At 41.8% G+C, this 15622-nt stretch overlaps 1 protein-coding gene across 6 annotated transcripts in view; it reads right to left on the bottom strand.

Moving 5' to 3' along the window:
• nbr1b (NBR1 autophagy cargo receptor b) overlaps positions 1-15622 on the bottom strand; it is a 148930-nt gene that overhangs the window by 33651 nt on the left and 99657 nt on the right. For all 6 annotated transcript variants that reach the window (XM_079642017.1, XM_079642018.1, XM_079642019.1 and 3 more), the window contains 4 exons: positions 14633-14810; positions 13654-13893; positions 12021-12106; positions 3923-3995 (listed from right to left, as the gene is read on the bottom strand). In XM_079642017.1, coding sequence (XP_079498143.1) covers positions 3923-3995; positions 12021-12106; positions 13654-13893; positions 14633-14810 — 577 coding nt within the window. The remainder of the gene's footprint in view (positions 1-3922; positions 3996-12020; positions 12107-13653; positions 13894-14632; positions 14811-15622) is intronic.

Raw genomic sequence — 15622 nt, 5'->3', positions numbered from 1 at the left:
TTTGTACTTAGTAATTCTTAGACTATTTGCAACAATAATATGAACTACTTTTACTGTGTACTTTTTCAGTAATTTGAGTTTCAAAGTCCCCTCCAGAGAACAAGAATGACCACATTAAAGTTGACAAAAATGCTCATTCTTGTTCTCTGGAGAGGACTTTGAAACTCAAATTACTGAAAAAGTACTGTAGTGGCAATTTCTTATGTTACCTTATATGGTAAAACCAAATGCTTCTGAAAGCATTGTCTAACACTACTGTACCATTTCTTCATATTTGCTGTTTCATCTGTTGTCTCTAATGAGGATTATTATTCTCAAGGGCTTCAAGGCCACAGAGCTGATTTGGCAGACTATGTTGAAACTACTCCTCTTCACACAAAGTTTGAACTTCCGTATTCTGATAACCATTATACTTTCTACAGATCAAGGACACAGGTGTCTAATAACAATATGAGACATCCGTGTGAAAGCAGATTTCTGAGGCATTCCGCCTAGCTACACAAAAACTCTGTCTGCCCGCCCTATCTTGTATAAGCTTTGCTATTCTGTGACTATTGCGCAGACTCCTGCCGACTATCCTGTACTGTGTGAGACCTGTGCCTTCGAGGCGCCTCGAATAAAGATCCAGAAAGAAAACTCTGTTTGTTTCACCAGTTTATTGATTGATCATTCTAATTGTATATCTCCACAGTATTGACTAGGTCTAAGATTTCCATAACAGTACACAGTAAAAGTAGTTCATATTATGTTTGCAAGTAGTCTAAGAAGTATTAAGTACAAACATGGCAGTTTCATAAACTACTTATGGAAGAAATGTTTTTTAGACCACATTAAAGTTGACAAAAATGTTCATTCTTGTTCTCTGGAGAGGATTTTGAAACTCAAATTACTGAAAAAGTACACAGTAAAAGTAGTTCATATTATGTTTGCAAATAGTGTAAGAAGTACTAAGTACAAACATGGCAGTTTCATAAACTACTTATGGAAGAAATGTTTTTTATCCCACACCAAAGTTAGATGAAAATGCTCAATCTGTTTTCTCTGGAGGGGACTTTGAAACTCAAATTACTAAAAAAGTACACAGTAAAAGTAGTTCATATTATGTTTGCAAGTAGTCTAAGAAGTATTAAGTACAAACATGGCAGTTTCATAAACTACTTATGGAAGAAATGTTTTTTAGACCACATTAAACTTGCCAAAACGGCTCATTCTTGTTGTCTGGAGAGGACTTTGAAACTCAAATTATTCAAAAGTACACAGTAAAAGTAGTTAATATTATTTGTGCAAGTAGTCTAAGAAGTATTAAGTACAAACATGGCAGTTTCATAAACTGCTTATGGAAGAAGTGTTTTTTATCCCACATCAAAGTTAGACAAAAATGCTCCTTCTTGTTCTCTGGAGGGAATTTTGCCATTCTCAAAAAGTACACAGTAAAAGTAGTTCATAGTATTTATGAACTACAAGTTTATGAAGCAATAAGTCCTAAAATTATTCTCATAAATTACCCTGTTCCTCAATCGCAAATAATAGAAATGAACCACATGCCATCCTTTACTTTGAAATCCAGCTTCCCAGGGTTGTTTTATTGCATTACCGTAAACCTGTAACTAATCGCGCACTCGAAATACAGGGGCGGCTGGTTTGACCACGCAAAAGTGAAAGACGGCTGGCTTGACCGCAGTCTTCACGTGGTATATGACTCTTCTGAAATGAGTGCTGACGGAGAGCACCGGAACGCCGCTCCAGCCCTTCAAATATTGCAGTACCCATAAGGAGCCGTACACATGCCGCAGTGTTTGCGTGGCTGTGTCTTTAGTTGTTAGCACAGTGGCGATCTGTTGTTCTTAGCATCTGGTTAGCTAGCTATGCTAACGAATTTAAAGAGCTTTTCTACAACCAGGTGGAAGAGAGCTCTCTCCTGAGAGGCACAAATAACTTCAGCTCAGTGAGGTTAAGGCACACCTTGATATGATCATTATAGTTATTAATGAGACTAAATTAAAAACAGGTATAAAATACTATATGACAGTAACAAAAAAGTTGTTAAAAATAACAACAATAGAGATTAAAAGGGGAATGATTTGAAAAATATCCAAAAATAAAAATCTGCTTACAGTTCTGTTTCATATGGGTGTTGAAAGATGTATCCATAGATCTCCTCATTTTGTTCTCAAAGTGCACCAGATTGATGCTTTTAACTTCAATATTTAAAAAAAAAATCTTCCCTGGGGAGCATGCCACTTAAATCTTACATTTATTTAGTAGATTATCCATGTGAACATTCACATGAATAGGATACTAAATACATTTGCACACATCTTTTGTCCATATCTTTCTGTTGTTGTGGTCATGCCACAACCGTGCACATGCATGCATACGTTATTCATGGTGAGATCTCTGGATTAAGAGGTTGCTTTTTCTTTGCACAGCATGAAAGAAAGGCGAAATGAATGATTTTAGTTTTTTTAAGCAGAGGTTGAGTTCAATAATTTGTACGGCCCTCGGAGGATGTTCTAAAAATTGAAAGGAAAAAGGTTCCCCACCCCTGCTGTAAATAATAATAAAAACCGTTGATTTCTAACTTAACATCTCTGTCTCCTATTGATCTGAGTATATTACAAAGAATAGCCAGTTAATTGAAGCACTATAGCACAGGCCTTTGTCAGATGGTATATTACGCTGTTGTTTTTCTGCTTCGAATAGTTCTCTCTTATTTCACCATACCAGTTTTTGCATCACTGTAACCAATGAGCACCTGTATGTGTATGAGAATGGCCCTGACACCATTTCAGCCCAGATTTACAAACTCCTGGCTGGACAAGCTCGAGCTCACTTCTCGCACTGAATTTAAAAAAAGCAAGTGAGGGACTGGAATATAAGAGGGAAAGAAAGAGAAACTTTAAAACTGTTCAATTGTTATGATGTGTAAAGACTGATATTGTTCTATAATCGTCTGAAACAGTTAAGTCATGATGTGAAATGGTTAACAAAGAAAAAGGGAAACTCAAGCTGCTGCTACACTTTATTTTATTTATCTAAAATCAAGCAGTTTTAAGATGCACATATTTTCAAAAGCTATTTTATTTATTTTCTCTATTTTATTTTGAAATGCAGCCCGAGAGGAACATTACACATATCCACAGTATTTACTGTATATCTTTATAGTTCGTATGTTAATTGACAATAAACATTGTTGTTTATGAATTGTACTTTCTTTATTAGATTGGCATTCAGTTGTTGATTACATGCAGACGTTGATAAAGCTACAGGCTACTTCAATATATATATATTGAATTTTTGTTGAATACCCCTGCTGTATATCATGTATATAGCAATATAGCCTCAACATATAGGGATATCATTTATAGGCTATGTATATCTCCCAGCTCTAGTTCTACTGACGTTTCCTCACGTCATTTGCCGCTTAAATTATGAATTCACTGTTTGACTGGTCCCCTGATGCATATTTCCATAAATGTAAACGTTTTGGAGGTCGAGCAAATAAATGGTGGCCGATTTAAAACAATTTTCATTGGTTGAGAGCCGGCGCAGCTCCAAACTGGCCCTTGAACTGCTTTGGTGGAAAAGGGTTAGCAGAGTCCAAATAGGAAGATATCACAGTTCATAAACTGTGTGTATGGTGGTCAGTACACCCACTGAAATGACTTAATGTAAGCTCGGGGCCTTGATGCAACCAGCATTATTCAAACTGCTGATACTTAGTATATATGCTTGCTTTAGAGTGTGTGTGTTGTGCGTGTGCGTGTGTGTGTGTGTGTGTGTGTGTGTGTGTGTGTGTGTGTGTCTGTGTGTGTGTGTGTGTGTGTGTGTGTGTGTGTGTGTGTGTGTGTGTGTGTGTGTGTGTGTGTGTGTGTGTGTGTGTGTGCGTGTGTGTGTGTGTGTGTGTGTGTGTGTGTGAGACCTGGGGTCCTCAGGGTTGTCCTCCTCGGTGTCTCCAGTAGCTTCAGTATCATCAGTCTGTTCAGGACCGGATGCTGTGGCACAACAATACATCATATTATGAAAAATATAGCATACATGTTCTCATTTACAGCATATCTCTCCACATTTCCACATGTGGTCAGAGCAGGACCTTTCACACCTTTCATTGTGAACAACCAGGTCGTACATTGGATCTGGTTTCTTATTACAAATATGCGATCTCACTGTAAAACTCTACTTTATATATCCATCTGTAGCCAGGGACTGACAGGCGAGTAGGCCTCTGTGAGACTGAATATAGCAAAATGAATGGAAATACTCATTTGTTGGCCGTGTAATATTATTACACTGCCCGTTATCGCAGATTATTGATCTTCATGTGGCATTAATATCATGTGAAATTCATCTAAACCTTTGGGATTTTTTGTGATATATTTACAATATCACAATGTCATTTAAACATTTCTCCTTGTTTTCATCTTTTTAACCTGCTAAAGGTACATGTAAATGGTCTGGGTCTAAACCATCCATCCATCCATCTTCTCCCGCTTATCCGTGGTCGGGTCACGGAGGTAGCAGTTCCAGCAGAGAGCCCCAAACGTTCCTTTCCCTGGCCACATCAACCAGCTCTGACTGGGGGATCCCAAGGCGCACCCAGGCCAGCGAAGAGATATAATCCCTCCACCTGGTTCTAGGTCTACCCCTTGGTCTCTTCCCAGCTGGACGTGCCTGGAACACCTCCCTAGGGAGGCGCCCAGGTGGCATCCTAACTAGGTGCCCGAACCACGTCAACTGGCTCCTTTCGACGCGAAGGAGGAGCGGTTCAACTCCGAGTCCCTCCCGGATAACTGAACTTCTCACCTTATCCCTAAGGGAGACCCCAGCCACCCTGCGGAGAAAACCCATCTTGGCCGCTTGTATCCGTGATCTCGTTCTTTCGGTCATGACCCATCCTTCATGACCATAGGCAAGGCAAGGCAAGGCAAGGCAAAGCAAGTTTATTTATATAGCACTTTTGGACACAAGGCAATTCAAAGTGCTTTACAAAAAATGAAAGACATTAAGAAAATGGCATTTAAAATCAGTCATTAAAAAGAAAAGTTAATAAAATATACACTAAAAGAAAAAATACATGGATAAAAGTTACAGTGCTGTTTAAGATGTGAATAGTTCAATTAAAAGCAGCGACAAAAAGAAAAGTCTTCAGCCTGAATTTAAAAGTAGTAAGAGTTGCAGCGGACCTGCAGGTTTCTGGGAGTTTGTTCCAGATATTTGGAGCATAATAACTGAACGCTGCTTTACCATGTTTAGTTCTGACTTTGGGGACAGAAAGCTGACAAGTCCCTGAAGACCTGAGAGTTCTGGATGGTTCATAATTTAGCAGTAGGTCAGAAATGTATTTTGGGCCTAAACCATTCAGTGCTTTATAAACCAGCAGCAGTATTTTTAAATCTATTCTTTGACACAGAGGAAGCCAGTGTAAAGACTTCAGAACAGGAGTGATGTGATCCACTTTCTTAGTGTTAGTGAGGACTCGAGCAGCAGCGTTCTGAATCAGCTGAAGCTTTCAAATAGATTTTTTAGTGAGACCTGTGAAGACACCATTGCAGTAGTCCAGTCTACTGAAGATAAAAGCATGGACAAGTTTTTCCAAATCCTGCTGTGACATTAGTCTTTTAATCCTAGATATGTTCTTTAGGTGATAGTAAGCTGATTTAGTAACTGTTTTAATGTGACTGTTGAAACTCAGGTCAGAGTCAATGACTACACCTAGATTTCTGGCTTTATCTGTTGTTTTGAACATTGCAGACTGAAGCTCAGCGCTAACTTTCATACGTTCTGCCTTGGCTCCAAAAACCATTACCTCAATTTTATCTTTGTTTAATTGGAGAAAGTTCTGACACATCCAGTCATTGATTTGTTCAATGCACTTACTCAGTTTTTGAATTGGAGCAGTCTCCTGGTGAAATTGTTACGTAAATTTGTGTGTCATCTGCATAGCTATGGTAACTTATTTTGTTGTTCTTCATTATCTGAGCCAGTGGTAGCATGTAGACGTTAAAGAGAAGAGGCCCCAAGATGGAGCCTTGAGGTACCCCACATGTCATATTTGTAAACTCAGATGTGTAGTTACCTATAGACACAAAGTTGTTTCTGTCCTTTAAGTAGGATTCAAACCAATGTAGAACTGTTTCCGAAAGTTCCACCCAGTTTTCCAGTCGGTCTAGTAATATGTTGTGGTCAACAGTGTCAAACGCAGCACTGAGATCTAATAATACTAACACTGAAGTTCTGCCACTGTCTGTGTTTAAGTGGATGTCATTGAAGACATTTCCAAGAGCAGTCTCAGTGCTGTGGTTTGGACGAAAGCCTGACTGGAACAAATCGAAACAGTTATTTAAATGCAAGAAGTTACTCAACTGTTGAAAAACAACTTTTTCAATGATTTTACCTATAAATGGCAGGTTTGATATGGGCCTGTAATTGTTCATTACTGAAGCATCTAGATTATTCTTTTTTAAGAGCGGTTTAATGACTGCAGTTTTCAGGGCCTGTGGAAAAATACCTGAGTGAAGAGATTTGTTTACTATATGAAGTAGATCTGAGGCCATGCAAGGAAAAACATCTTTGAAAAATCCTGTTGGAATAATATCAAGGCAGCAGGAGGAGGATTTCAGAAGTTGAATAATGTCCTCTATGTTTTTATCATTAATCTGATGGAATTGTGTCATGATGTCTGAATTGATATTAGTTGGACACAGAGACAACACATTTGCTGTACCTGATACAGAGGCACTGACAGCTTGTCTGATTTTCTGAATTTTGTCAGTGAAGAAGGAGGCAAAATCATTGCACGCCCTGGTGGATAGAAATTCAGAGGCTACTGACACTGGGGGGTTAGTTAGTCTGTCGACGGTAGCAAACAAGGCACGAGCGTTGTTTTTGTTTTTGGTAATGAAGTCAGAGAAGAAAGACTGTCGTGCATTTTTCAATTCCAAATTATAAAGGCCAAGTCTCTCTTTATAGATTTCAAAGTGAACCTGGAGATTTGTTTTTCGCCACCTGCGTTCTCTTTTATCTGTTTTCACGGTCATGGCCTTTCTCCATTGGGATATTTTCTTGCCAGACACTTCCTTTACCTTAGTTGGAGCAATGGCATCTATAACATTTTGAATTTTTGAATTAAAATGATCTACTAGCTCATTTACTGAGATGTTAGCAGGGGCGAGTGCGGAAGAAAAATTTGGAGTGAACATTTCCCTAGTATTTTCAGTTAAATATCGCTTTGTGGTTACCTCTTTTTGAACATTTTTGTGAACAGAAATAGAGCTCTCAAAGAAAACTCAGGAATGATCAGAGAGTGCAACATCAGTCACCACAACCTTAGAGATATTCAGAACCTTTGAGATAATTAAGTCCAGAGTGTGCCCCTTGTTTTGCGTGGGCTCCGTCACATGCTGAGTCAGTCCATAGCTATCAAGTTCTCATAAGATGTCTTCCTGCATTGAAGGGAATCATTGAACAGAATAGCAACTCCACCCCTTTCTTATGCATTCTTTCCTGACTCATAAAACTAAAGTTGGGAGGGGTTGATTCAATAAGAACAGCTGCACTGTTATTTTGTTCAATCCAAGTTTCTGTTAAAAACATAAAATCAAGATTGTGCTCAGTGATAAAATCATTGATTAAAAACGTTTTGCCTTCCAAAGACCTGACATTTAATAAAGCTAGTTTAAGTTTGTGAAACACACTATCAGTCAGGTTTTTTGTAACAAGCTGTGGCTGACATGGAATCACTGCTAAATTTGATAAACTCACACAAACGTTTGAGCGCTTCCTGTATCTAAGATGATTCACTGCTCTTAATCTATTACCTATCAACACAGATATCGGCAAAGCTACAGGCAGGCAGTGGGGACTCCTCCATTTGTGTCATAGGTCTCCCATAATCAGAACATTCCTCAAGCGGGTGCAGTGATACTTCTTCAAGGTTTTCTGCACGATGTGTTGTGTCTTTCTCCTGTTTTGATTCGTCTTGCCGCTTTTCCTTGGCAGAGGGAACAGATTGATGACGCAGGCAGTTGAATATGTTAGAGATAAACAATTTCACTCCTGACTTGTTCAGGCAAACTCCATTTGCCTTATAAAGATGTCTGCGATCCCAGAAAAAGTTAAAATTGTCAATAAAATGGACAGAATGGTCAGTACAGACAGTTGAAAGCCAGGTGTTCAGTGCAAACAGTCTGCTGAAACTCTCTACTCCTCTTCTGACTGGCGGTAGAGGGCCACTGATGAACACCTCTGCATTTAGAGAGCTGACGGTTTCCAACAAACATTTAAAGTCTTTTTTCAGCACTTCTGACTTTTGTTTCACAACATCGTTTGTTCAAAAGTGCAGTACCACATTCTTCACAGTCGGATGTTCAGCCCCAATATGCAGGATCTTCTCAGCCAAGTCAGAGACCATATCCTTGGGAAAACAGAGTACTTTGGTGCTGTTCTTACTACACAGACTTTTTACATCATCTCAGAGTCACCCACAATCAGAGTTTCAGGCCCAGTCATTAGCTTTCCCTCTAGCCTTTTACTTTTGGAGTAGCTATTGGTCCTTACCCTGCTGTGTGAAGAGGACAGGTTATCCAGGTCATCAGAAAGAGATCTCCGGTTCTGGGTCAGTGGAGCGTATCTGTTCTGGATTGGCACACTTGGTGGTTTAGGAGGATTGTTTGTAATTCTCCCTTTAGCAGCTGTCCATGGCTGTTTCCTAGTATGATTAGGGGTTGAAGAGGCGCTCTTCCTGGGTGATAACAATGCAGGCCAGCCGGTCGCATCACAGATTTCAGAGGGCTGGGCTCTGCCTGTTATTCGTCCTCCCAAATCCCATGGAAAAGATTTACTCTTAGGCTTTGCACCCAGAGAGTTCCAGGGAGGAATACCACTTGTAGATTTATTACCAGGTACACAGCCCTCCTGTTCCTTGGAATCCTTGTAGCTGCTAACTAGCTGTGAGTTAGCATACCCTTTTCCATCATTTTGCAACACTGGTAAAGTGGTGTCATTCCCACGACATAGTCCATTCACTTCCACGTTAACTTCCAACCATTGCATTTTCATTTCCAACACAGCCATCTTCTGTAGAAGTTTGTGGAAGTCATCTGTAGAAAACGGAGGCATTTTGCGACCAACTAGCTTAAGCTAAATAGCATGCAGTAGTCTACCAGGCTTCAGCTGTCGCTAGGCCACGCTACTGTAAGACTGAGGTTGTCGTAGAAATGTTGAAATATGGCTGAAAACCTCCGTCTATTTACGAAGAGTAAATGTCCCAGTGATAGGTTCATGTCCAGGAGCCGCTGCTCGAAGTTTTCAGAGAATAAGAATAGGAAAATCAGCATAAAAAGTAAGCAGAGGCAAGAGCAAGCAGAAAAGGGTCTGCACTGTAAGAAAGATAGATAGATTGTCGTGAGGTGAGGGTAGGAATGAAAATGGCCCGGTAGACAGAGAGCTTTGCCTTCTGGCTCAGCTCCCTTTTCATCACAACGGAGCGGTAAAGCGACTGCAGTACCGCTCCCGTTGCTCCGATTCTCCGGCCCATCTCACGCTCCATTGTTCCCTCACTCGAGAACAAGACCCTGAGATACTTGAACTCCTTCACTTGGGGTAAGGACTCATTCCCTACTTGGAGTGGACAGTCCATCGGTTTCCTGCTGAGAACCATGGCCTCAGATTTGGAGGTGGTGATCCTCATCCCAGCCTCATCCCAGACCGATGAAGCCATTAGAACCACATCATCTGCAGAAAGCAGTGGTGCAATCCTTAGTCCACCGAACTGCAAACCCCCTCCCCCACGACTACGCCTCGAAATCCGAACCATGTACAGGACTGTCTCAGAAAATTAGAATATTGTGATAAAGTTCTTTATTTTCTGTAATGCAATTAAAAAAACAAAAATGTCATACATTCTGGATTCATTACAAATCAACTGAAATATTGCAAGCCTTTTATTATTTTAATATTGCTGATTATGGCATACAGCTTAAGAAAACTCAAAAATCCTATCTCAAAAAATTAGAATAGTTCCTCAGACCAAGTAAAAAAAAAAGATTTATAGCAAAACACAATCAAACATTTGAAAATGTCCATTAATGCACTCAGTACTTGGTTGGGAATCCTTTTGCACGGATTACTGCATCAATGCGGCGTGGCATGGAGGCAATCAGCCTGTGGCATTGCTGAGGTGTTATGGATGCCCAGGATGCTTCAATAGCGGCCTTTAGCTCATTAGCATTGTTGGGTCTGGTGTCTTTCAGCTTCTTCTTCACAATACCCCACATATTATCTATGGGGTTCAGGTCAGGGGAATTTGCAGGCCAATCGAGGACAGTAATGCCATGGTCAGTACACCAGTTACTGGTGGTTTTGGCACTGTGGGCAGGTGCCAGATCATGCTGGAAAATGAATTCCTCATCTCCATAGAGCTATTCAGCAGACGGAAGCATGTAGTGCTCTAAAATCTCTTGGTACACAGCTGCATTTACTCTGGGCTTGATGAAACACAGTGGACCAACACCAGCAGCTGACATGGCTCCCCAAACCATCGCTGACTGTGGGAACTTCACACTGGATTTCAAGCAACTTGGATTTTGCTCCTCTCCAGCCTTTCTCCAGACTCTGGCGCCTTGACTTCCAAATGAAATACAAAACTTGCTTTCGTCTGAAAAGAGGACTTTGGACCACTGTGCAACTGTCCAGTGCTTCTTTTCCTTAGCCCAAGTCAGACGCCTCTTCCGTTGTCTTGAGTTCAGAAGTGGCTTGACCATGGGAATACGGCTATTGTAGCCCATTTCCCGGACACGTCTGTGAACAGTGACTTTTGATACCTGGACTCCAGCTTCAGTCCACTGTCTTTGAAGCTCCCCCAAATTCTGGAAGCGACTCTTCTTCACAATGCTGTTAAGGCTGCGGTCATCTCTCTTGGTTGTGCAGCGTTTCCTGCCACATTTCCCCCTTCCAACAGACTTTTTGTGGATGTGCTTTGAAACTGCACTCTGTGAACAGCTTGCTCTTTGAGAAATGTCTTTTTGTGTCTTACCCTCCTGATGGAGGGTGTCAATGACGGTCCTCTGGACAGCAGTCAGATCAGCAGTCTTCCCCATACTTGTGATTTAGTTTACTGAACCAAGCTGAGTGTTTTTCAAGGCTCAGGAAACCCTTGCAGGTGTTTCGAGTTAATTAGACGATTCAAGTGATTCGTTGAACACCCTACTAGTATACTTTTTCATGATATTCTAATATTTAGAGATAGGATATTTGAGTTTTCTTAAGCTGTATGCCATAATCAGCAATATTAAAATAATAAAAGGCTTGCAATATTTCAGTTGATTTGTAATGAATCCAGAATGTATGACATTTTTGTTTTTTTAATTGCATTACAGAAAATAAAGAACTTTATCACAATATTCTAATTTTCTGAGACAGTCGTGTATATAACAAACAGGATTGGTGACAAAGTGCAGCCCTGGCGGAGGCCAACCCTCACTGGAAATGCGTCCGACTTACTGCCGAGGAACCGGACACAGCTCCCTCTTTGGGAGTACAGAGATTGGATGGCCCTGAGTAGAGACCCCTCACCCCATACTCCTGCAGCACCTCCCACAGTAACTCGGTCATACACCTTCTCGAAGTCTACAAAACAAATGTAGACCGGATAAGTGCACTCCCAGGCCCCCTCCAGGACCCTTGCGAGAGTAAAAAGCTGATCCGTCATTCCACGACCAGGATGGAATCCGCATTGTTCCTCCTCAATCAGAGGTTCGACAATCGGCCTGACCCTCCTTTCGAGTACCTTAGAGTAAACTTTTGCAATAAATAAGTTGCCAATACAAACAAACTGAATGATGTACTAATTTCATCTCACTAAGTCTGTGTCTTTTGGTCAGAAAAAGGTTTGGCTTTGTATCCGGACCGTAGCCTGGGGCAGGTTCCTCACCTGTGTTTCAAATCTAACTTAAACTCCTGACAGACAGGGCTCGTGTGAGGGGCCATCTTGTTATTTCATGAAGACACAGGGATGTGCTTACCGCCCTCAGTTCGGTACAGTTCAGAGCCGTCCGCTCCTCCCTCAGCAGCAGCTGGCTCAGCATCTGTCTCTCCACTGCTCTCCGGACTGCACAGTATGAAGAGCAACACATTTTCAACGGGTTATATCAACTGCAACAAACTCCAAGTCACCCTTAAACATTTTTCAAACAAAATAAAAAAAGAAATGCTGCACATTTTCAAACTAAAGCTGAACTGGAACATCGAACATACCGGTGCACATAATGAATCTGCAAACCTATTGTTTTGTAAAACTAGGACTTCTTTAACCCCATATAATGGCTAACATTAGTGCTTGTAACAACAGACCTCAGCACTACACTTCAACAGTGAATAACAATGCAGTTTCTAAAAAAAATATATATATTTTGGGGGGAGTTGATCTCAACCCTTATGTAAAATGTAATAGATTATTGATGTTGCGTATTTTTCTTCTCAGGTATGGTTTATCATATGATATTTTTATATTTGGTGAAGGTTGATCTAAGCCAAGGGTCGGCAACCCCTTGCACAAGTGCCACCATTGGCACGCGGCACCGTAACCAGTGGCACACTAGGAATAAGTGGAATAAGTGTGAAAATATTTAAATTTTATTTTCGGATCCTGAACGAGACCGCCGCCAGAGCGCGTCTCCCAGTGACCAAACGTGAAAGTAGAAGAAAGCCATGTACGCAACGCAGCCCCGCTCTCTTTAGCTCCAGGCGACTTTCTGCCGCTTTCCTCCGTGGTGCAGTGCTGATCGTTTCACCACAGAGGAATCCACTTCACAAATTGCAGCAGTACCCATAAGGAGCTGTACAAATGCCGCAGTTTTTGCGTGGCTGTGTCTTTAGTTGAAAGCCCAGTGGCGATCTGCTCATCTCTCATCGAAATAATATGCTACAAAGGGGCAGACTGGCCATCTGTGTGTTGAACTTTCCTGTCGGCTCCCAGACCGTAGTCGAGGAAACAGGGGGGATGACTCTCTGTCGTCTCTCAAGGCAGAAGCAACAAGCTTCAGGTTCAATGACCCACTTTAGCTTAAATGACTGGAGAGAGGCGAGCTCTTCTTGGGAGGCCGTTGCATTTATTTAGTTGTTCTTCTGTTTCACAAAATACATCACAGACCTGTTTTTCTGCTGCCTCGTTTCACATACAAACGCTCGCTCACTCTCGCTCGCTCTACCATCCACACACATGCAGACGCCTCACCCCTCTCTCTCTCTCTTAAAGGGACAGCGAACTCATCTCACATGACCCTAATATCATAACATGTGTGTTCTGGAGAATCACAGAACGGACGATTGTCCTTATTATTATGCCGTTCAAACCAATTATTAAAATTAGTTTGTTAAATTCGGCATCATGTAAGTTGCGCTGACAGGTCCACACACTGCTTCCCGCAGCGAGGCTCCCCCCGCCCTCCTGTTGACAGTTCACGAGCGTTGAGCTCCTCACCCCCCCCTACCCCCCCGTTGATAATTCACGATCGTCGGCACGCTGATAACATCTTTTTTTTGTAATGGCACTTCATATCAAAAAGGTTGCCGACCCCTGATCTAAGCCTTTTCCAAATGCTGTTCCAGAAGCCTGACATGAAGCAGCTGTGTTTGTACCACACCCCTCAGACTGACCTCGGGGTGACGGTGGTCAGGGGGGGGGCCACCACTTCAGGCGTCAGCGGCTCGTCGTCCAGCGTCTGGGACGTGCAGAGCATGTCGTTGGCGCTGCTGTTCCCCGACACTGAGGCCGCTGCATCCTCATCTGCCTCCCCTAGCCCCCCTGGGGTGGGGGGGCCAGGTTGGTCGGGCGATGGAGTTTCTGGGTCTGTGGGGGTCTTAGCTGTGATGTCACCAGGCTGGGACAAGGCTGAACTGCAATGAAACAGAAACAAATAATTAAACAGAATGTGACAACATGCAGCCCGAGGTTGCCACTGGAAGTCCTTGTCTACTAAAATAACATTTGAACCCTTAAATGTTTTTTGTATCCTGGGAGATACAGTCATTTGACAGGCTGTGTACATGTGTAAAATGGGTGTAATGCCAGTGTAATATGGGTTTGATTATGTGTAATATGGGTGCAATAGATACAATCGGAAGATGAAACCTTCTTTAATGGTCAAACATACATGCACACAGCACACACAGCAATTTGATCTCTGCATTTAACCCATCCTAGTTGTAGGAGCATTGGGCAGCTATTGTACAGCTCCCAGGGAGTACTATGGGTGTAATAAGGTAGTACTTCCGGTATAATAATGAATCGCTAAAGTAATACAGGTGGCTGTATTAGGACTATTTTAATGCGTAATATGGGTGCAATGAAGAAAATACCAATCAATATGTGATTGCCCATTTAGGGTCAAATTATATTAACAAGTTTTGTCAATTGCTAAAACCTTTTTTAATCAAGTTAATCACAATAACAATCTGTGATTAAGCATGATTTATAACAAGTTTAAGAAACTAGTCATTACTTAAACGTGTGGCCCACTCAATAATTATGGTAGGAAATTTGGGTTGAACTAGGTTTCCAGATGAATGGTGAGCCTTAACGCTGACGGCCCTAATATTTACACATCCTGTTTCTGAAGTGCAAAGGGACCGGTACCTGTACATGGACTCCCCCAGGGGCCGGCTGGTGTCGAAGCAGTCAGGGAGGATGATGATGTAGTCCTCTGAGGAGGTAGAGGAGGAGCGGCTCCTCTTCTCCTCTCCTTTCTCCTCCTCCTCCGACCCCTTCTCTCTCTCCTTCACCCTGGACTCCATGTCGGCCTCTGCAGCTTCAGCTGTGTTGGGATTAACAAAACTGATCAGTCTCAGACTATAGTTACCATACAGCGCTACAACTTTCTGCAAGACTTTTAAAACTCTTTTTACAAGATTATGGCTATATGAAATAATGTCAAGATCCAAAAGGCGTATTTAATATTGTTACTTCAGTTGTGACTCAGTATACTAGGAGCCACTTGAACAATTTATGCCAAACCCCAGCTGTAACGCCCTCCTAACAACTCACTTTCAGAAAGAAAAGAAAGACGTGCTTTGCTCTAAAAGTTAAACATAAAAAGCAACACAAATGTACCAGTTGGCCGCTGAAGCAACCAGTCTAATTCTGCTGACCACACAGCTCCTGTATACATTGTTAATGTACACAACCTAGGGCTGTGCAATTAATCGTATTTTAATCAATATTTTGGCTTGCAGCGATTACGAAAACAACGTAATCAAAATAAAAAGATTATTTTGCTGCGTGCGCTTTCGCCCCTCCCTTAAAGCCCTCTCGGCCAGGTTATGAGTGACATTAGTTGCGTGAGTTCAGCGCCAGCGAAGATGGCAGAACAAGAGCAACTCGTGAACAAGAAAGGTAAAACGAATTCCACTGTTTGGAAATACTTTGGGTTTAAGGAGTCCGACGTGAAACAAAAAAAAGTACAGTGCAGCAGGGGCGTTGACCGTTCACGAGCGTGCCCCCTCGACTTCATCCACCACATCACAGTCATCAATTAAGGACGCGCTTTACAGTGCAACGGCCTACTCAACCAGCTCGCAAAGACACAAATATATAACAGATGAAATCACATTCTACACAGAATGCAGA

The sequence above is a fragment of the Notothenia rossii genome, assembly GCF_949606895.1.
Source record: "Notothenia rossii genome assembly, chromosome: 8".
In the NCBI taxonomy this organism is placed as follows: Eukaryota; Metazoa; Chordata; class Actinopteri; order Perciformes; family Nototheniidae; genus Notothenia; species Notothenia rossii.
Note: the sequence above shows the minus strand (reverse complement) of the source record. Positions and strands in the feature narration are given on the sequence as shown.